This window comes from Ostreococcus lucimarinus, chromosome 7, assembly GCF_000092065.1.
Source record: "Ostreococcus lucimarinus CCE9901 chromosome 7, complete sequence".
NCBI lineage: Eukaryota > Viridiplantae > Chlorophyta > Mamiellophyceae > Mamiellales > Bathycoccaceae > Ostreococcus > Ostreococcus sp. 'lucimarinus'.
Genome location: NC_009361.1, coordinates 12406 through 31617, shown reverse-complemented (window position 1 = coordinate 31617; position 19212 = coordinate 12406). Strand labels below are relative to the sequence as shown.

General features: G+C 56.2%; 10 protein-coding genes across 10 annotated transcripts; 3 read left to right on the top strand and 7 right to left on the bottom strand.

The window, feature by feature from the left end:
• Positions 1 to 29: 29 nt before the first annotated feature.
• Positions 30 to 2553, bottom strand: OSTLU_50090 (predicted protein; the record flags this gene model as incomplete). The annotated part of the gene is made up of 3 exons (XM_001418551.1): positions 30 to 2170; positions 2312 to 2394; positions 2503 to 2553. The coding sequence occupies 3 exons, from the start codon at positions 2551 to 2553 to the stop codon at positions 67 to 69; spliced, it is 2238 nt and encodes a 745-aa protein (XP_001418588.1). The 3' UTR covers positions 30 to 66.
• Positions 2554 to 3546: 993 nt separating this feature from the next.
• Positions 3547 to 3945, top strand: OSTLU_35591 (predicted protein; the record flags this gene model as incomplete). The annotated part of the gene is made up of 1 exon (XM_001418773.1): positions 3547 to 3945. A coding segment is annotated over one exon (399 nt), but the record flags the coding sequence as incomplete, so codon positions are not given.
• Positions 3946 to 4733: 788 nt separating this feature from the next.
• OSTLU_35457 (predicted protein) lies at positions 4734 to 5361 on the bottom strand (the record flags this gene model as incomplete). Its single annotated transcript, XM_001418550.1, has 2 exons — positions 4734 to 5171; positions 5269 to 5361. 2 exons carry the CDS (start codon positions 5359 to 5361, stop codon positions 4734 to 4736), a joined length of 531 nt encoding a protein of 176 aa, XP_001418587.1.
• A 270-nt stretch (positions 5362 to 5631) lies between these two features.
• Positions 5632 to 6042, bottom strand: OSTLU_7340 (predicted protein; the record flags this gene model as incomplete). Its single annotated transcript, XM_001418549.1, has 1 exon — positions 5632 to 6042. A coding segment is annotated over one exon (411 nt), but the record flags the coding sequence as incomplete, so codon positions are not given.
• A 618-nt stretch (positions 6043 to 6660) lies between these two features.
• Positions 6661 to 10605, bottom strand: OSTLU_35308 (ABC(ABCG) family transporter: pleiotropic drug; the record flags this gene model as incomplete). The annotated part of the gene is made up of 3 exons (XM_001418548.1): positions 6661 to 8496; positions 8557 to 8877; positions 8956 to 10605. 3 exons carry the CDS (start codon positions 10603 to 10605, stop codon positions 6661 to 6663), a joined length of 3807 nt encoding a protein of 1268 aa, XP_001418585.1.
• A 446-nt stretch (positions 10606 to 11051) lies between these two features.
• OSTLU_92960 (predicted protein) lies at positions 11052 to 11777 on the top strand (the record flags this gene model as incomplete). Its single annotated transcript, XM_001418772.1, has 1 exon — positions 11052 to 11777. The coding sequence occupies one exon, from the start codon at positions 11052 to 11054 to the stop codon at positions 11775 to 11777; it is 726 nt and encodes a 241-aa protein (XP_001418809.1).
• A 108-nt stretch (positions 11778 to 11885) lies between these two features.
• OSTLU_24740 (predicted protein) lies at positions 11886 to 14057 on the bottom strand (the record flags this gene model as incomplete). The annotated part of the gene is made up of 1 exon (XM_001418547.1): positions 11886 to 14057. One exon carries the CDS (start codon positions 14055 to 14057, stop codon positions 11886 to 11888), a length of 2172 nt encoding a protein of 723 aa, XP_001418584.1.
• Positions 14058 to 14909: 852 nt separating this feature from the next.
• OSTLU_35270 (predicted protein) lies at positions 14910 to 16601 on the bottom strand (the record flags this gene model as incomplete). The annotated part of the gene is made up of 1 exon (XM_001418546.1): positions 14910 to 16601. The coding sequence occupies one exon, from the start codon at positions 16599 to 16601 to the stop codon at positions 14910 to 14912; it is 1692 nt and encodes a 563-aa protein (XP_001418583.1).
• A 346-nt stretch (positions 16602 to 16947) lies between these two features.
• OSTLU_35464 (predicted protein) lies at positions 16948 to 17805 on the top strand (the record flags this gene model as incomplete). The annotated part of the gene is made up of 1 exon (XM_001418771.1): positions 16948 to 17805. The coding sequence occupies one exon, from the start codon at positions 16948 to 16950 to the stop codon at positions 17803 to 17805; it is 858 nt and encodes a 285-aa protein (XP_001418808.1).
• Positions 17806 to 17927: 122 nt separating this feature from the next.
• On the bottom strand, positions 17928 to 19065 carry RPS5 (Ribosomal protein S5, component of cytosolic 80S ribosome and 40S small subunit; the record flags this gene model as incomplete). Its single annotated transcript, XM_001418545.1, has 3 exons — positions 17928 to 18434; positions 18801 to 18821; positions 19009 to 19065. The coding sequence occupies 3 exons, from the start codon at positions 19063 to 19065 to the stop codon at positions 17928 to 17930; spliced, it is 585 nt and encodes a 194-aa protein (XP_001418582.1).
• Between the last annotated feature and the right edge of the window lie 147 nt (positions 19066 to 19212).

Genomic DNA, 19212 nt, shown 5'->3' with positions numbered 1-19212 from the left:
TTGTTACGAACGTCCTTGATTGAAAACAAGTGTTGCGCCGCGTATCTCTCATTTGCAGTAAACTAACTAGGCGATGTACTTGAAAACTTGCGAGTTTTCTTCGTCGCGCATGATGTATTCCTTGTTGATGAGGTCATCGACTCGCATTTTGATCATCTTTGCTTCCGGGAGGAAGCTCTGTTGGAGTTGGTTCACGACTTCGACGACGAGCTCGTTGTATGCCAACGCCTTGCGAGTCTTCATCACTCGCACGATGGCTGCATCGATGGCATGACGGCGATCTTGTACGACGTTCTCAATCGTAGCTTTTCTCTCATCGGGAGGTGGCAATGCAATCTTGATGCGTCGCGAACGATCGGTGAATTTTTCGTTAAACGAAAAGACGTCTTCGGGATTCACCGTCTTGCCCTCGGGGGACTTGTTCAGAATCTTATACTTGGCACACGAGAGCGAATAGAGCGCTCGCTTCACGGCATCAGCTGGCATTTTTGTCTTTTCTATGACCTTTTGCATCGACAGCTCTTTTTCATTCCGAAAGAGCAACAAAACAGAGCATTGGGGCGTTTGCATGTGCATTTCTATAGTCTTGGCTTCGTACTTGACGTTTAGCACGACTGCTCCGAGTTGATGCACCCACGTGAGCTTTCTTTGGCTCATCTTAGCATCATAGAAAGTTTGAAACGTTTCCACACACTGCGCGAACTCGTCACACAGCTCCACCTGGATGGGCTTCCATGAAGGCCAGAAACCGTGCGTCAAGATGGTGACGTTGAAATCGATGCAAGTCTTGCGATTAGCAGCGTCTTCGTCTACCCATCTCTCAAACACATCTTGAGTGTCTCGCGCAGACTGCACATCATTCACCATACCCTCCATCTTCGATGTAAACTGCGCGCCGCACGACGTCTTGAGTTTACTCAAGATGGAGCGCTCATAATCCTGACTCGCAGACGTGTCTTGCAACAGGCGTCGAGAAAGCCTTTTGCTAGCAAACTCCCCAAACATATCCTTATCGCTGATGTATGCCAAGAGCTTCACAACTTTATCCAGCGTCTCTTCCATCTTCTCATCGCTCAACTTTTCGCTCCCACCCTTTCGCAACAGCTTATCCGCAAAATCTGCGAGTAGCTGCGCCGTCGAGATTTCACCGATGCCCTTGTTGCAGAAGTATTCAAAAGCCTCCTTGAGCGCGCGGTTGAAGAGTGCGTTGGAACCAAAGCAATCGTTCACATAACCACTATATTTGTCGTACAGGTCGATCGCACTTCGAGTAAAGACCTGTTCAATCGACGTAGACGTCGTCGGCTTTTCCTTGTTCCCTTTCATCGCCGCCGCCGCCTGTTCGGCGGAATTCACCAGGCTCATCCCTTCTTTTTGAACGTGCGTTTTGAAAATCTGAGCTATCGGCGCCAATCCTTTCGGTACCGAGCTAAAGAGACGGAACATGCGGGCTAGGTCCTCCTTCTTGTCGTCAACCAAGAGCGCTGCGCAACCGCTATTCTCCTTTTCCAGCAGCTCAGTTTCGTACTGCTCGAGGAGCTGCTGCTCAACCTTTGATATCAACTTCGACTCGGTGCTCTGATGCAAGTATTGTTGCACACGTTCGCGTTCGCTATGCAAACACTCTTCCGCTTTGATGAGATACGCCGGACACGAGTCTTCAGCGATCCACTGCGTCGCCTTGCGAGTGTAAAATGATGATGTGTGCGTGAGCAAGTCGTTTTCGAAATCGTTTTGGTATGCGTCCATCGTACCCAACCCCATCTCGACGAAGATTGACGTGATGCTCTTGATGAGACCTCTATCACTTTTTTCTCCTTCTCGCTCTTTGTCTATGAGGGCCAACACCGCCGTCTTCATGCTCGGCTTGATTTCTTCGTACACCAGTCTTCGGAAGCAACCCACGCCGACTTGATTGAGTGTCGCGTAGTGATGGCGCTGGACGTAGTATCTGTCGAGATAGTTGAAGAACCGAGACAGCCAGCGAACCATTATCTTGTGATTTTCCCATCGACTCATCAAGCTTCTCAGCATGTACTCTCCCTTTTTTTCCACGAGCGCCGGTAAAACCTTTGAGTTGATGTATTGGTTAAACGCGGCCTCGTAGCGCTTGTACAACTCTTCGGAAAAATCGTACGGCGCCTTCTGCGTGCACATGTTGTAAATCGTCCTGCAAGAACGTGTAAATGTTGTTGGATTGCGTCAGTCCATGCGATCACCGCGCCACTTGTTTCGGGGGGTCTTTGAGCGCGAGCGCGCGAGCGCGCGCCCCCAACCGCCCCGCGAGCGGTCAACGCGTCGTCCTACGCACGTGTAAAGATTCATGTACTCTTCCGACGTGAACGATTCCGCATCCTCCTGATCTAGAATGCGTCTAAGTTTCATGATACCATCCTGCGCGTCGTCAAACGTCACGATCTCGTCAGTACGTCTCGTTTCTCCCGCGCCTCGCGAGCTCTCGGCGTCCTCGAGCGTTTGATTCCAAATCGTCCGTCGACGCACCTCCATGTTCCCCCAACCATCTTCAAGCGCGATCACGCGTCGATCGCTCATTCCTCCGTTCATCCAACGTCCCTCGCTCGCGCGTCGTCCGCGTTCGCGCCCTCAACCCGACGAAACTCGCGCGTCGATGCGAACGAACGACGAGATTCCAAATCAAACGCAAACCGCCGCGCGCGCGCCTCGGTCGCGCCGCGCCGTTCGATCGCGGCGGCGCGGACCGTCGTCGGTTCGCGTCGGTTCGCGTCGCGCTCGCGTCGCGCTCGCGTCGCGCTCGCGTCTTCCACTGCCGCGACGCGCCTCGCGACGACGACGACGACGACGACGACGACGTCCGCGCGACGACGTCCGCGCGAGGACGTCGACGGGAATCCGGAAATCCGGCACCCACCGACCGACCGATTTCGCGCGCGCCGAGGGATGAAAAATCTGTCGCCGGACTGCGCGCGCCTCGGGTGCCTGGAACCCGATCGGAGGTTTGCGAACCGAGACGCAGGCCCGTCTCCGAAAACCGTCCGCGGAGACGCGGTCGGCGCGCGCGAACGATCTCGCGGCACATGGCGTCGGATACAGCATCCCGAAGTCGCGCGGACGATCGCAGCGCGACGACAGACGATACCAGCGTCGCGCCCGGACTCTGACGCGTCGCGCGCGGCGGCGGCGGCGCGCGCGATCGAAAACATCGGGCGTGCGCGGGGTGTGTAATTGCGCGAGGCTGTTGGTCTCGACGCGCGCCGTGGAGCGTCGTTGAGCATGAACCGACGTCCTGCGAAGCGGGAATCGGGGTGCGACAAGTGTTTGCGCGTGGCCTACGTCACCGATAGCGCGCGAACGTTCAGCGAGACCGCGTACGTATTTACAAACGCGGAGGAGGCCATTAAGCAACAAGTCGTGCTCGGGACGGTGCAAGTTCGCGTCGCCGCGACTCAAGGAGATTTGCGTGAGATCGTGGAGAGTAAGCTGGAATGGGCGAACAAGATGTTGTTTCATCCACAATCGGGTGGGAAGTCGATGGATGAACACGATTCGCAGGAGCGCAACGCGAGCATGGCGAATAGACTGCGCGAAGGTTTGGGCGGTGACGCCGACTACCTCCTCGTCGACGCAGAATCGTTAGAATTGAAAGCTCTTCGTGGGTTTCCGGGCCCGTATGTCAAGCCTATGATAGATGCACTCGGTCCAGACGGACTCTGGGATCTCATGTCTCGCCATTGCGATCGAAGAGCGGAGTTAAAGTGCGCGCTCGGCGTCAAGTGTTTGCGCACGGGCGAGCAGAAGATTTTCATTTCGTCGCGTTCGGGTGTGCTCGTCGTACCGAGAGGCGAGATGGAGGCGAGCGACGAAGATGGTTTGCAGAGCATTTTCAAGCCGGAAGACTGCCATAAGACGCTCGCAGAGCTAGAGTACTCGGAACGAATGAAAATATCGCATCGCCAAGACGCGTTGCTCGAGTTTTTAACGTATTCCGCCAACAGAGTCGACGAAAACGATCCTCAGGATAGCGATCATGAATTAGAAACAGCTGTACTACTCGATGCGGTCGGGGATATCATTAAGCGTTCGCAGACTTTAGATGGCTCGAAGGCTCAAAGGAATCCGTCGCGACTGAGAGTTCAAAAAACGGCCAAGGTGACGACGAAGCGAAAGCCTGCCCCGCAGACGGTCGCCATGAAGCGTCCGATGGCTGAAGTGGACGAGCTGAGAAAAGAAGCTGTAAAAGAGTTCGATGTGGCCACGGTGAAGTCTAAAGGCATGATTGGCAGTGATGATTCGCCACAGCTGGATGAAAGGAATACGCCAGAACGAGAACGCACTCCGTGGGAAAGCGTTCGTAGCGCGTCCATAGGTTTGCCGGGCCTCCCTCTCCCTCCGCAATCACCGACACTCATACCGCACTCTGTACAGCAAAGAACTTCGCATCAGCGGCGCGTCTTGGATAAAAATCCGAAAGCGACGCGGATCGCAAAGCGCGCCAAGACGCCGCGTCAAACGTTCAACTCAAACGGCGCAAACGACGACGACTTTTGGGGTTTTTCAGCCGCAGCAGCGTCGTGAAAGTGACACGCTTTCAAACGACAATAAACAATCATATTCCAGGGCCGATTGGTTCGATTTGTTCGCTCTTTCGTGAATTGCCCGCCCGCCTGACTCCGGAAAAATTTATATATCGCGCCTTGTACAGTAAGTTGTTATATCGCTTTTAATAACCATCTCGCACATCTTGTGATTACATACTACAAGTCATAGTACACGCTCCAACTCTTTTGGAAATCAGTCTTGAAACTCCAGTTGTTTTCGCGAATATGTGCGTACGGTTCCCGCTTCACCAAATCGTACCCGACACGCAAGCGCAAGTCTTGGTCCTCTTGAAAGTTGAACACCTTGTGCGTGAGTTCTATCGTACCCTCGATCAAGGGCTTAGAACGTTTCACCCCGTACGATACCCCGCCTCTCAATGTCACCGTGCTCATCCCATCCTTCGACGGCGACACGTCCACGGTTTTGCGCGCCCGCGCGCCGTAGCGCACGTCGTCCAGCTTCGTCTCGTACGTCAATCCGATGTCCGCGCGATCGGGTACGAGCGGCGAGGACTTCGCCGGGGAGAAAAGTCGTTTGCGCACGTGTGCTTTACCGTCCATGCGCCCATCGCGAGTGTCTAGACTCCCAGAAACCTGCGCGCGAGAAGAAGGCGTCGGTGCGTCAGCGGATTGCGACGAGCGCGTCGTCGTCGGAATGCGTCGTTGGAATGCGTCTCATCGCGATGCGTACCGTGAGAACGACGTCTTCCGAATTCGTGAATCTTTCCTTGGCGAAGAGCGAAAGCGAACGCGAGGTGGTGTCGTAACGCAAGCTCGTCTCCATCGCGGGCGCCAGTCGAGGTTTGCAGTTGCAGACGCAGGAGCGTGGCGATTTACGCGGTTTTGGTTGTGGGATGGTTGTGGGATATGATGAATGTTACATCGCGTGACTCGACACGACGTCCAACGTCGCCTAGTATTCGCGCAGCGTGGCGTGGCTCACGCATACCATCTCGGCTGAGCGCCGCAAAGCGACCTCGGCGCGAATCGTGAGTTGGAAGTCGTCCCACGCGCTAGTGCTCTCTGACCTGCCGCCTTACATCGAATCTTCCTTGTATTTCTTCAGTAGCACCTTTTTGTACTCCTCAGGTTGCGCCCAGAGCTGCGCCGCGGCGACGTTGAGCGGCGAATCGTTATTCGGTTCGCCCAACAACGACTGAATGCTCAACAAAATCGTTCTCACGTTGTACACCGGGCTCCACTTTTCTTTCAAAATGTCCAAGCAAATGTTTCCGTACTGATCGACGTTCGGATGAAAGCATGGGGTCTCAAATTTTACCGTCGGTGCCTTGAATGGGTAATCGTTCGCGAAAGTCAGCGACAGCTTGTACTTGAGGTTCTCGTAGCACGTCCCGAGCGCGCCCTCGATGGTCCCCACCCAGGAAAAAATGTTATCGCCATCTGGAAACGCCGAGATGCCACTATCGGCGCTCGTCATCAGGCTCATCAATTCGCTTTGCAATCTATTCGTTCGCACGAGTCGTTTCGAAGGAGACCACGGTAATCGGTCAGTCGCCTCTTCGCTTCGCGCGGGCTCGCGAGGTCCGTCGACGGGGCGGTTTCTATTCCATCGTCGCGTTCGAGTCGAGACGAGTCGTCTCACCTCCTCGCGACCGCAGCAGAATCAGAGTGTCCGCCATCGCTCGCGTTCGTCTTCGCGCTCGACGTCCCATCGATCGCCGCTGTCGCGTTCACGCTCATGACGTCTCGAGAGGGGAAGCAAGGTCCGTGAATGCGCGTCCGGACGACGTCGGCGACGGCGACGACGACGACGACGACGTAAAAAGGCCGACGACGCGATGGAGGATGAGTCGTATTCCCTCGCTCACCCCCGACCGCGATCGATTCGCCGACGCCGAGCGCACGACACACGTCGGCGCGTTGTGAGGCGGCGGTTGCGCCGGTTGCGCCGGCAAAGCTGGACGAGCCCACGCGCAGACGGGGGACTCGTCTGCGGTTCGTGCCGCGGAGCAACGCGGCGTTCGAACGCGTGATGAACTAGATTGATTGCATTGGGTAAGCTGAATGAACGTGTGTGGTCTAGGGATCGGCGCGATCGGCGCGAACTCGTCGCGCTCGCGCCTCATCGCTTCACGACGTTGCTCGTCTTGAAAAAGAGGGAGTGGACGAACTGCATGCCGAAGGCGAAGATGGAGAGGTAGCCGCACGAGATCCAGCGTTCTGAGAACTTGATCTCATACTTTTGTTCGACGTACGTTAAAGTGTCGATGGTTTCAAAGTAAGAGCCTCGGAACGCTTGAATCGTCGGGCAGTTGCCGCTGGGGTATGGGCCAGAGCACCCGCGTCGCTCGAACTGCGGCGCGACGACGGATTGAATGGCGTACGCCACAGGATTGATGTAATAAGCCCACTGCCAGTAGACTGGAATCTGCGGAAGGGGCAAGTACAAACCACCGAATAAGAACGCGATGGGAATGAACGCCGAAGTGCCCGCCTGCGCAGTTTCAATGGTGGAGCACATGCACGCGATGGCTTGACCAAAACTCAAAAACGTGAACGATACCAAGAAGTTGACGAGGATATGGAAAAAGAGACGCTGTGCGGTTGGAATCATACCGACGAGGAAATACATCGGAATCACGGTGACTAAGCTGATGATTGCGATCCAAGGGACTTCAATGATAGCCGTCGCCAAAGAGAATGGAATAGCGTCGTACATGTACGAGCTGCGCTCGCGGAATGCCACCGCTCGCTCCCGAACTCGCACTGGCATGACGCTGTTCATGCAAATAATACCAGTGAAAATCGTCGTCATGAACACGCACGCTACCATAGATTGCACTCCAGCTTCATCTGTAATCTTCAAGTCGAGGTAAATGACGCCAAAGAGAATGTACAAGATTGTGAGGATACTGATGCGTCCGCAGTTGTAGCCGACATCGCGCAATTGCGACTTGTTCGCACGCGAAAGGATCGCCAAAAGTTGCGTTTTGAACGTTCTAGCGTACGGAGAATCGAAACTAAACATTTTTTCATCCGCTCCTTGCTCACTAATGGCGTTCACCAACTTCATCGCAGCCTGACCCTCGGCGCTAGACATGAATTTTTGATCAAGCAGCAAGCCGTCGAGGGCGATGCCACTGGCACTGCGCTTCATGCTACCTTTCTTCCTCGAGGCTCCGCCGCTCGAGTCGCTGCCACCGAGAACGTCGAGCATCCAGCTCGCCGGATTCATACCCGATGGAAGCGGAAGAGCCATTTTCAGCGATTGCAAGTAATTCACCATGGTCGAGCCTCCCTTCCCGAGTTCGCCGAAGTATACTTGATAGCCGCCCCGCTGGAGAAGAAGCATGTCATCGAACATCAAGAATATCTCCATCGAGGGTTGGTGGATGGTACTGATAACCGTACGCCCTAACGCAGCCACCTTCTTAACTTCCTTCATGACGATCAACGCGCTGCGAGCGTCCAGTCCGGATGTAGGTTCGTCCAAAAAGAAGACGGGAGCGTTTGACACCAGCTCAACCGCCACCGTGAGCACTTTGCGCTGTCCTGGGGCCAACCCGGTGTCACTTCCAGACGTGCCGATCATTCTGTGGGCGATGGAGTTAAGCTCTAAAATCTCCAGCGCTTCATCGACGAACGCAACGCGAGTTTCATCGGAGATGGACGGATGCAAGCGAAGCTTGGCGCTGAATTCAAGCGCTTCGCGCACCGTAGTGAACTCGTTGTGCAAATCCATTTGCTCGCAGTACGCAGTCAAGCGGGCAAATGTTTCTTTTTTCACATTATGTCCGTTCAACTTGATATCTCCAGAGATAAGCCCTGTGTTTTTGCGACCAGCGATGACGTCGAGCAGGGTTGTCTTGCCCGCGCCTGAGCTCCCCATGAGAGCGAGCATGCGACCCGGTTGTGCAGCGGATGAAATATTGTGTAACAGTTGTTTTGACACGGTTTTCTCTTTTTTGTCTGTTGTGCTGTCATCCATGGCGCCACTTTTGGGGGTCGCCGCTGCCACTTCAACGGTGTAGCACAGATCTTTCCACGATATGGCCATGGCGGTAAAATCCATCGCCTTTTGGGCGGCCGCGACGTCGATCATTTGAATAACTTCTTCATCGTTTTGAGCTTTATCTTCGGCGCGACTGGACCCGATATTACGTTGAATGCGGGTTGTGTGCAGTGTGCGCAATCCAACGGCAAAGGTGAGAGCAAAAAATCCGAGACAAAACGCCGGACCGGCCCATTTGTAAGAGGTATCTTTGGTGATGCCAATCGTGTCCAGAATGATTTCTCCCATGTTTGAGCACGGCGTGATCAAATTTTGCCGACAAAGGCTCTCCATCGAGGTTGAGCTGTACTGCGGATTATTGGCCACGAACGTTGCTGCCGTGATCGGGTCGTTCGGAACTAAAACGTTGTAGTGACCCGACAGGAACTCATTCTGACATAGCGAACGCAAGCAGTAGGCGAAAATCGAAACCCAGTACATGAACTCCAAACCTCCCATAAGCTCCGGGCTGATCAAGAAACCAGCGAAGAGGATCATAACTGCGATGAATGGACCCGGGTAGATTTGTGCGACTTCCATCGTCGGAGATACCAACGCAATGACGCGGAAGAAGGACGCCATCGCGACGTTTGCGAGCACCAACTGCAAGTAGAAAAAGCCCCATTGTTTGAAAGCTAAGTTCAAGCCAACCATTGGATACAGCACGCAGCTGAAGATGAGAGTCTCCACGATAGCAATCGGAAGATGCACCAGGGCCCATGACGCGAGATAAGATAGCTCGGGGAAAAGTTTCGCGTCCAAGTGCTTGAATGCGACGTACTTTTGCTCGACGCTGAACGTCAGTTCAGAAAAGTTTGAGAAGGAGATGTGCAAGATGCAGAAGAGCAGCATACCAAGCTTTTCGAACCCACGTTCGAGCGGTAAGTCAAACCATACCGAACCTAGGATGAGTGACGTTACGCACGCACCGAAGATGCGCGCTTGCAAGAAGAGCTTGTTCCGCAGCGTCACTTGGGCCTGTCGCTTGAACACAGACTTGAAGTGATCGGCGAATGAGCGAGGGTAACTGAGAGAATACTGATTCTTGGCAAACGGCGTATTCAGTTCGATGTCGGCTGGTGTACACTTCGATTTAATGCTCGACTCGTACGCTTGCGTGGATTGCCACGACTTCACCATGGCGTCAACGTTTGTGGGAATCGCGTCGGACGGTTGCGTTCCGGCGCGCAACAGCGTTTCCGTGGGTGAAACGAGCAAAGAGATCAACCAATCGGCGAGATCGGCGCCAGAGTTGACAGCGGGTGGGGCGAATCCCAAGCCTTTGAAGTAGGTAGCGACGTTATCCACAGGACCGTGATACACCGTTGCACCTTCCTTGAGAAGGAGAACGTCGTCGAACAGCGAGACAACCTCGGGAGTGGGTTGGAGGAGAGCAATGATGCCCGTACCTTGCGTTCGAGACGCCCATTCCTTCAAACCAGCTACAATGTTGTACGTCACCGCCGCATCGAGACCGGTAGAGATCTCATCCATGCACAAAACTTGCGCATTTTTCACCATCGCTTCGGCGATGGTGACGCGCTTCTTCTCCCCGCCAGACACGCCTCTGATGAGATCGTTACCAATTATCGTGTCCTTGCATCCGTCCAAATTTAATAGATTGATCACCTTGTCCACTTTATCGTCGTAAGCAGCCTTCCCTTCCGCATCACTCGGCACGTGGCACGCGTTTTCATGAGAAAATTGCACCGTCTCCTTCACCGTCAAGTACGGCAGGTGCTCGTCGAGCTGCGTGACGTATTCGCACAACCTATGCAGTGACACCCCTTTCGCCTCGAGCTCGTTCTTCGTCAGCCCGCTGTACGTGATCTCGCCCTCGATCGGCAGCGGGTTCACTCCCGCGATCGATTTCAACAGCGTCGATTTCCCGTGTCCCGGCGGCGCCAGCACGAGCGTCAGCGTCCCCGGCCGAAAGCACCCGCGCGCGTCTCGCAGCACCTCGAGCGTCGTCTTCTTATCTCCCGCGTTCTCCGCGCGCGCGACGAGCGATTTCATCGCCTCGAACGGTTTCATCGCCGCCCTCGCGAACGTCCCCGGCACGGTCTGTATCGTTCGATTCGCCTTCCCCGCGTCGAGCGCGAGGGCGCAGGAAAAGTCGCATCGCACCTCAACCGCCGGTCTCGCGCCGCGCGCGCGCCGCTCGTCGTCGAGCGCGCGGACGAAATCGCTCAGACGATCGCCGACGTTGGTCTCCTCGGGCGTCGCGACCATGTTCGAGCGCGCGCGCGTCGGACAGAGTCGCGACGCGACGCGATGTGGGTCGACGTCACGCCGCGACGGATGCGTCGGCGTCGAACCACTCCGCGGCGCACCGAGGCGCGACGCGCGAGGCGCGACGCGCGACGAAGACGAAGACGATGCGCGCGTCGAGCGCGTCGACGGCGAGGTCGAACTCGCCTCGAGGCGTCGAACGACGACGAACGACGACCAAGACGAAGAAGATGGCGAGAGCGACGACGACGCGGGCGTCGACGTCGACGTCGGCGTCGAGCGTTATCCCGGGAAAGGGACCGGGAAGCCCGAAATACGGTGAGATATACGAAACGCTGGTGAAGAGTAAAAAGGTGCGCGCGGCGACGGCGAACGAGGTGGCGGAGATGTTGTCGGGGAAGAGAAGAGGCGTCGTCGTCGACGTGAGACAACCGCTCGAACACGCGGAGTGGAGGCTGGTGGGAACGAAGAGCGCACCGTATTTAGTGCCCATGGAAAACGTGTTGAGACGCGCGAGTGGGTACTTCTTGGCCATCAAGGGTGGGCTGAAGGAACGCAACGTCGCGTTCGTAGACGTCGTGGCTGAGGTGACGAAAAATCGCCGGGACGCCGTCGTCCTCGTCGATTTGCGAGGGGGCGATCTCGACATCGCCCCACTCAATGGTTCAACCGCTGTCAGCGACCGTGGAGATTCGTTGAGCTTGCGCGCGGCGTACGAGCTCGTGCAAGCTGGGTACACGGACGTTAGATACGTCCCTGGTGGATTCCCGGCGCTCATAGATGAAGGCGGTTTGGAGTACGAGAGCGAAAAGTACGCTGGTTTGCTCGATGCCGTCGGCGAGGGCGCGCGTAAGACCCTGATGTACTCGAACTTATTGCCCGATCCATCGTTAGCTCCCGGTTTCGTGGTGCAGATCGTCTTGCTCGCAGCCTTAGCTTTTCTTCAGCAGCCTTAGCCGCTCCGCGTTTCAGCGCCGCTCACGTTTGTGTAAGACATTGTGAGAAGATTGAGACAGAACAGCGAGTGCATTTCTACAGAAAAACTTTTGTACAATACAAAAACACTAATAGTTTGCTTGCAGTTTAAGCGCTCCCGTGGCGCTGCCGACGTGCCGAAGCTCAGCTAAGTCATAGTCACCGCCGAGTCGAATCCAGTCCTCGTCCTCGTCTTGATAGCACAAAGTGACACTTTGAGAGGAATTTTCTGCGAGATTGAGCTTGGCTACGATGTCATCGCACGACATCTCTGTCGTTAACTTGAATCGTAGCACGTCTTCGCCAACACTTGCTTTTACGGATATTGGTTTCGCCTGTGCGTCCGGCACTTCAGCTCGCGCGCGCTGCGGCTTGAATAGAGATTTTGTCTCAACTCCTTCTTCGATCGTCAATTTTACACGCATCGTGCACGACGAACCACGTCGCGTACAGAAAGCCCAGCACTCATCGAAATCTTCTTGATTACGCAACAAGCACCAGTCTTGCTCGTCGTCTTGATATTTGAGCTTGCACGAAGACATTTGTAGATCGAGCAAATCAGTCAGCGCATCGACGAGTTCAACATATCTCTCATTTGTCACCAATCGAACTCGTATGAGCACATCACGCACTTGTACCTTAACAACCACCGGTTCTTTCTCAGGTTCTTTAACCAATTTATCGATAAAACTCGCCATTTCTTCGGACGCGTCCAGGGAGAGGGCGTTGTACGTGCTCGCCCCTCGAACACTTTGGTCCATCGGTGGTGGCGGCATATTAAAGTTATACACACCATGAACGCTTTGCTCGTAGCGATTTGGGAAGTCAAAATCAAGCGCATCTCTCGCCTGATTGTTCCCATGCCAGCTCATGCCGCGCTGCATTTTTGACACCCCTTCGCCTTGCCAAAAAGCGCCGAGATTGCCACCTCGGTGAACGCGTTGCTCGAGAGCTCTCTTATTTTTCTCCGATGTTGTCGGCGAAAACGTGGCGATATCTCTGAGTGAGTGAGACTTTATGCTTTGTGAGGGTAGTGTACCTGATGCGCCGATTTCTGAAGTGTGCGACACGCAACTAGCGCCTCCGTGGACAGACTCCCCAGCGCCGTCGTCGCTCATAGTCGCGCCAGTGGCGATACTCTTTGCCAATATATCAGACATATGACCATTTTTGCTATTAAGACTTCTTCGCGGCCAACGACGGATACCGTATTGTCGGCATATTCGTTTCAGCGTTGTGCTCCCGACGCCGAGGTCGCTCGCCGCTTGTTTCAAATGCTTGTGAAAGTTTTGCTGCAAAACCTCAAGGGTGATACCCCACAATGCTGTTCCGGCGGCATCCGGATTTGCCCCGCTTGAAGAAGCTGTCTGGTTCTTTTTCATCTCTTCGAGCCATGTTTTGTCGGTATCCGTCACCACACTAGCGTTCAAATCCGCCTCAACCGAGGACCAAAACGACTGCACTGTCTTTGCCTGATCGCGCGGAGACTTGAGGCTGGGATCGAGGAAGATCTCTACCAGCACCTGAAGTGGTTGACCTGATGTCACACCTTTCAACGCAATCTTCGAAATACACATCGCTTGCAACTTGAGTAAATCACATGAATGCTTCAAAAGAAAGTCGCGATGAGATAGCGTGCTCAGATCATGCATCCACACCATGGAACCGTTTTTCCAAACCTTGGACAAGGAGCCGGTGTGCTGAGATATTGCGAGATTCATAGATGCGTTCCTATAGTGAAGAAAATGATTCGACTTCTGATAATAAGGTGTCCCCACGCAAATTAGAGTGCCATCCACGTCGTGAGGGATCCAAATTTGCGCAAACGGAATTTCAAGACGGGAGCATATCATCTGCAAGCCCTTTTGCGTCTCCGCTACCTTCAACCGTGCAACTTCTCCGGCAATTTTATCCATCAGCACCGGCGGCGGCGCTAACGTTTCGGATATTGGAGTGTGTAATCCCGCGTTGGTCATTTCGCGAACGACGTGCGAGTAAACCGAACCCATGTTGTCCAACACATGCAGGAATGTGATTTCAAGCAACGCAAACGGCGTCGTGGATTGCGGTTTCGCGTTCACGGGTACGATCAACTGACTGTAACACCCGCATTCGATCGCCAGTGAATTTCTTGGAAACTCCGATGGATGATAACACTGCACCGATGGCGTCCACTCCGGTCTATTCGTCGCGAATACGCGTCCCGGCGCCCCCGAGCCAGGCGTGAAACCATCCGAGCCCGCGATCGCGACGTTCAACATGAACGACGTACATCCGCGGTGAAACGCCCAAAGGGCATCCGAGCGATGTTCACTGCACACTCGCACGTACTCAGTCACCGTGTGCAATAGTACGTCGTCATTTTCGCGTTCAACAAACCAAATCTGTGCGAGGCAACCGTCGCCCAAGCCGGCGGAGACGGCGTTCAGCGCATCGTTGAGTTGCTTCATCATGGTGTTCACCGAGGCATCGCTCGCGTTCGATTCCACCGTTTCATAAGCCCCTCTCACGAGTCCGAACGCATCCTTCTGAGTGTGCTTGGTCAACGAGCGCGACCTTGACCTCGAAGTCGTCGAAGCTCGCCGACGCCCTCTCGTCCCTCTCGCCGTGTCCTTTGTCGACGCGTCCCGTCCTCGAGTTGATCGTCCTTCGCGGACGTCTAACGCGTTGTGATCGCCATTATCGTTCGCCGTCCTCGCGTCGACTTCACGCGTGAGTTCGAGCTCGATCGAATCCCATATGTCCGCCTCTAAGCCATCGTCCAACGCAGCCCCCGCGCCGACGTGTGGATGCGACGGCAAGTAGTCCAAGAACGCCGCGAGTTCGTCCGTGGGAGCGCGCGAGGACATGTCGCGCGATCGAAACGACTTCGTTGTCCACGTCACGCGTCGTCAGCGGCGCCACGGTGCGTACGGTGCGCCGCGGCGTGCGGGCAAACCCAAACGTCGCCATAAAGCGTTCCAAACGTCGCGTCGACTGCCGTCCGCGACCGACCGGGGTTTTACATATGGAGTGCAGTCAGAGCGCAGAACGAACACCACGCGCGAGGGCGGCGCGACGACGAGGGTGGCGATGCGATGTGATTTCAACTCGGATTAGTATTTCAACTCGAATTAAAGTTTCTCTAACGCCGCGGCTGCGCTCGCGGCGCGTTTCTTCGCCGCTCGTTTCTTTGCGTTTTTAGCCGCCGCGGCTGAAAGTTGCGCGCCCGCCCCCGGGACGCCGGCGTCCGCCTTGGCGGGTTCCTTGGCGCCAGCCGCCTTAAACTTTCCAGCCTTCATGTCTTCTTCCGAGGCCTTGGCGAGACTAAAGTTACCACTTCCACTCGTGGCGTGCGGCGGACGGTACGCGGTTTTCGCTGCGTGCGGCGGACGGTACGCCCCTTTTGTGGCCTCCGACGCATTCGTCAAAACCGCGCCGCCTTGGCTCTCCACACGCTTGGATGCGGGAGAAATCGGGCGATCTTCGTACGTGCCGTCGGGAACTGGACGCCACGTCGCCTCATAAATCTTCGCACGCTCTTCGTGGAGCAACAAATCTCCGTTGTACCTCCAAATTTTCCATCCGTTGTCGACGTTCAGGCGAGGAGCTATCGTGCTCGTGAGCAGTCTTCGACCATCCGGAGACCATTCTAACGTCACAGAACACGATGCCCGCGTCGATCCGATGGGTTTGTACTTACCATCCTTCATCTTTTGAAAAAACTTGACGTCACCGGGCAAGTTTCCGAAACCGGCGAGAGCGACGAAACGTCCAAACGGGTTCCATCGAAGCGTGTTGTGCGGACCCGCGCCGAGTTCATACTTGGGCTCACACTGTGCCGCCTTATAAATCGTCGCTTTCGCGGGCATGTATCCGTAAACCACACCGAATTCGTCGCTGCAAGGCGACCACTGCGCGTCGTGGACGGGTCCTTCCTTGTTCAGCGGCACCGCACCCTCAAAAGAGCCATCCGCCTTGAGGTAATGCAAGCAGCTCTCGCCGTAGTAAGACTTGTTTGTCGCGTCGACTTCGCTCGAGCCTAGAATCAACACCGCGGAGCCATCTGGGGCCCACATCAAATCTACTTCAGTGACGCGGAAGAAAGACTTACGTGCGACCGGCGTCGGGTTCTCCACCACCCCCTCTTCTGTGTGCTGAGCGAGCTCGTAGATGCGAACCGATCCAGGCGCGCCCTTGACTTCGGGTACGAAGCACGCCACTCTTGGCGTCGATCCGTGCGATATTTTCGCCACCGCCACAGAAGGCACTCGAAGTCGAGCATGTCTGTCGAATCCCTCAGCCGGACGAATGATTTGAATCTCATTACTCACGCACCGAACCGCGGTTGAGTCGTCGTCGCTAAACTGAAAGTACGGCCACTCGGCTTTGAGAAACTGCCTTTGGAACACTTCGTACACTTTGCGCGGCGGCGCGCGGTTCGTCGTCAAACCTGTTATGTTCCATATCGTCATGTTTTTCGTATCCTTTGACGCTCCCGTGGAGGTTTGCTTCTGATAAATCGCCAAATACGTCTTCGACGGCGAAAAGTTCAACGCGCTCGCTCCCGGCAAGCCGTCGAGCGTCGCGGCGAGCGCGAAAGGTTCGACGCTCGCGTCGTACACTTCCACCGTATCGCCGTTCGCGCACGCGAATAACGTCCCGTCTCTCGAATACGTCGCCGTATCACCGCACTGCGCCTCGACGTCGTCACCGCCGCCCACGACGTCGGCACGAAAGTCGTGCGCATCGTACGCCGCCACGGCCTCGGCGTCCGAGCTCGCGCCGATGGTGCTCGGGCAGTCGTGAAACTTCCAGTGTTTCATCCCGATCGGCGTGCGCTCGGTGACCGTCATGAGAGGCGTCATGGCGCCGACACCCTCGGCGTCGCCGTCGCCGTCGCGCGCGTCGGCGCGGTGTGTCGGCGCCATCGCCCACGCCGTCGCCGTCGCCGTCGCCGTCGCCAACGCCGTCGCCGTCGTCTTTTATCCACGGATCCACGAGCACGCGCATTGAACTTTTGTGGCAGGTATTGTGAGTGTTTGCACACACGAGCACATAATAAATTCTAAACCCTCGTCGTTCGCGAGCGTTCGTTTCGGGACGCACTGTTCGTCGCGGCGCGGCGGCAAAGTCGTCGTCGGCGGCGGCGGCGTTCGGTGTTGGCTCGACATGCGCGCGGCGACCGTCGTCGCGGTGAATGCGCTCGCGCCGCACGCGCGCGCGGTTCGGTTTCGTCCGTGCATCGATATCCACGACGGCAAGGTGAAACAAATCGTCGGCAGCACGCTCAAAGATGCGCGCCCCGGGGACGCGGGTTCGGAGACGCCGGCGACGAATTTTGAGACTGAAACCCCGAGCTCGGCGTTCGCTGAGATGTACAAAAGAGACGGCATATACGGCGGCCACGCGATATTGCTGAGCAAAGACGAGGCGACGTTGCGAGCGGCGAAAGAGGCGGTGCGAGCGTTCCCGGGCGGGTTACAAGTCGGCGGAGGCGTCAACCCGACGAACGCCTCGGAGTTGCTCGATGCGGGAGCTTCGCACGTGATCGTGACGAGCTATGTATTTAGAGACGGGGCGCTGAACGAGGACGCGCTGAGCGAGATGATTCGCGCGGTCGGCGCGGACAAACTCGTGCTCGATTTGAGCTGCCGTTTGGACGACGCCGACGGCCGGTACAAAGTCGTCACGGATAGGTGGCAAAAGTGGACCGATTTAGCCGTGGACGGGTCGACGATGGAGCGTTTGGCGAAATGCTGCGATGAGTTTTTAGTTCACGGCGTGGATGTGGAAGGGATGAAGCTGGGAATCGACTTAAAACTCGTCGAACTTCTCGGCGAATTCTGCCCTATTCCAGTGACGTACGCGGGCGGGGCACGCAGCTTGGACGATCTCGAACTTGTCAAAGCAGCTGGGCGAGGGATGGTCGACATCACCGTAGGTTCTGCCCTCGATTGTTTCGGTGGTGCGCTCAAGTACGACGACGTTGTTGCTTGGCATAATCAGCAAAAGTTAGAAGTGAAATAAATCGAAATCCTCGCACACGCATCACTCCGCGCGCGACGCAAGCGTTTATTGAAGCTATATTTTCCTTTCCTTCTTACACCGGTATATGAGCTATAGTCTCCGACGCCAGAAAGATTCACCCCTTATCGGTTAGCCTTCGCGACGCGTTCCAATTCGTCCTTCTTCTTGATCGCGTAAGAGTTGCTCGACTGCTTGGCGGCGTTGATCAACTCGTCGGCCAAGCACTCGGCAATCGTCTTGACGTTACGGAAGGCGGATTCGCGGGCACCAGTGGTCAACAAGTAGATGGCTTGGTTCACGCGGCGGAGCGGGGAGAGATCGACCGCTTGACGGCGAACCACACCCGCAGAACCGATTCGCGTCGCGTCTTCGCGCGGACCAGCGTAAATGATGGCGTCGACGATCACTTGCACCGGGTTTTGGTCGGTGAGCAAGTGAATAATCTCCATCGCATGCTTCACGATGCGAACAGCCATCAACTTCTTACCGTTGTTACGACCGTGCATCATGAGCGAGTTCACCAAGCGCTCAACAATCGGGCACTGCGCCTTGCGGAAACGCTTGGCGGCGAATCGACCCGCGGTGTGCGGCACGTACACCGCGTACTTCGGCTTCACCGCAATGTAATCCTGCGAGACGTGACGAACAGATGTGTGGTCAGTTTCGAGATCGCGTCTACGTTGTCGCTTCACGCCCGACGACATATTCTGCAGTTCCCCCGTTGCGTCCTCGAGGCGCGCGACGTCCCAGTCAAAAGCCCCGTGCTACGGCACCGACGACGTCGTCGTTCCGCGAGCGTCCACGCCGACGGGAGCGAGCGAAACGATGCTTTATATCGCCCCTCGTCCACTCCGCGTCTGCGTCTCGCGTTCGTCGCGCGCCGCGCCGCGCGGGCGCGCCCGCGACGTGTCCGTGGACGCGCCAGGGTTTTCCAATCATCTTCCGCGCCCGCGTCTCGCTCGCGTTCGCGCGCATCGCTCGTCTCGGTGACGAACCTCCAACGAGATGTCGTTGATCTGTAATCCAACACGCGCGTTCGTCAGTCTCATCGTTCATTTTGAGCGCTCATCGACGCGCAGCGCGCGCGCGATCGCGTCGCGCGACGCCCTCGCGAAGACCCTAAAACGCCGCGATCGCCATCGGCATCGCCGCCGGTGTGTCGCCGCGCGTGCGTCGCGCGGCGTCGGGATGGAGCGCACGCACCTCAACGTCATCGAACGTCCACTTTCCGAACAGTTTCACTTCTTGAGTCGTCGCCATCGTGATCGAGCGCGCCGAGTAAAGACGGAACGGCGCGTGGGACGGCGAGCGACGTGTCGCGCGCGTGTCGCCGTCCGTGTAGTAAGCAGTCTCGCCGCCCGACACGGCGGCGACGTCTCGAACGCGCGCGCCTGGGCGCCGCGCACG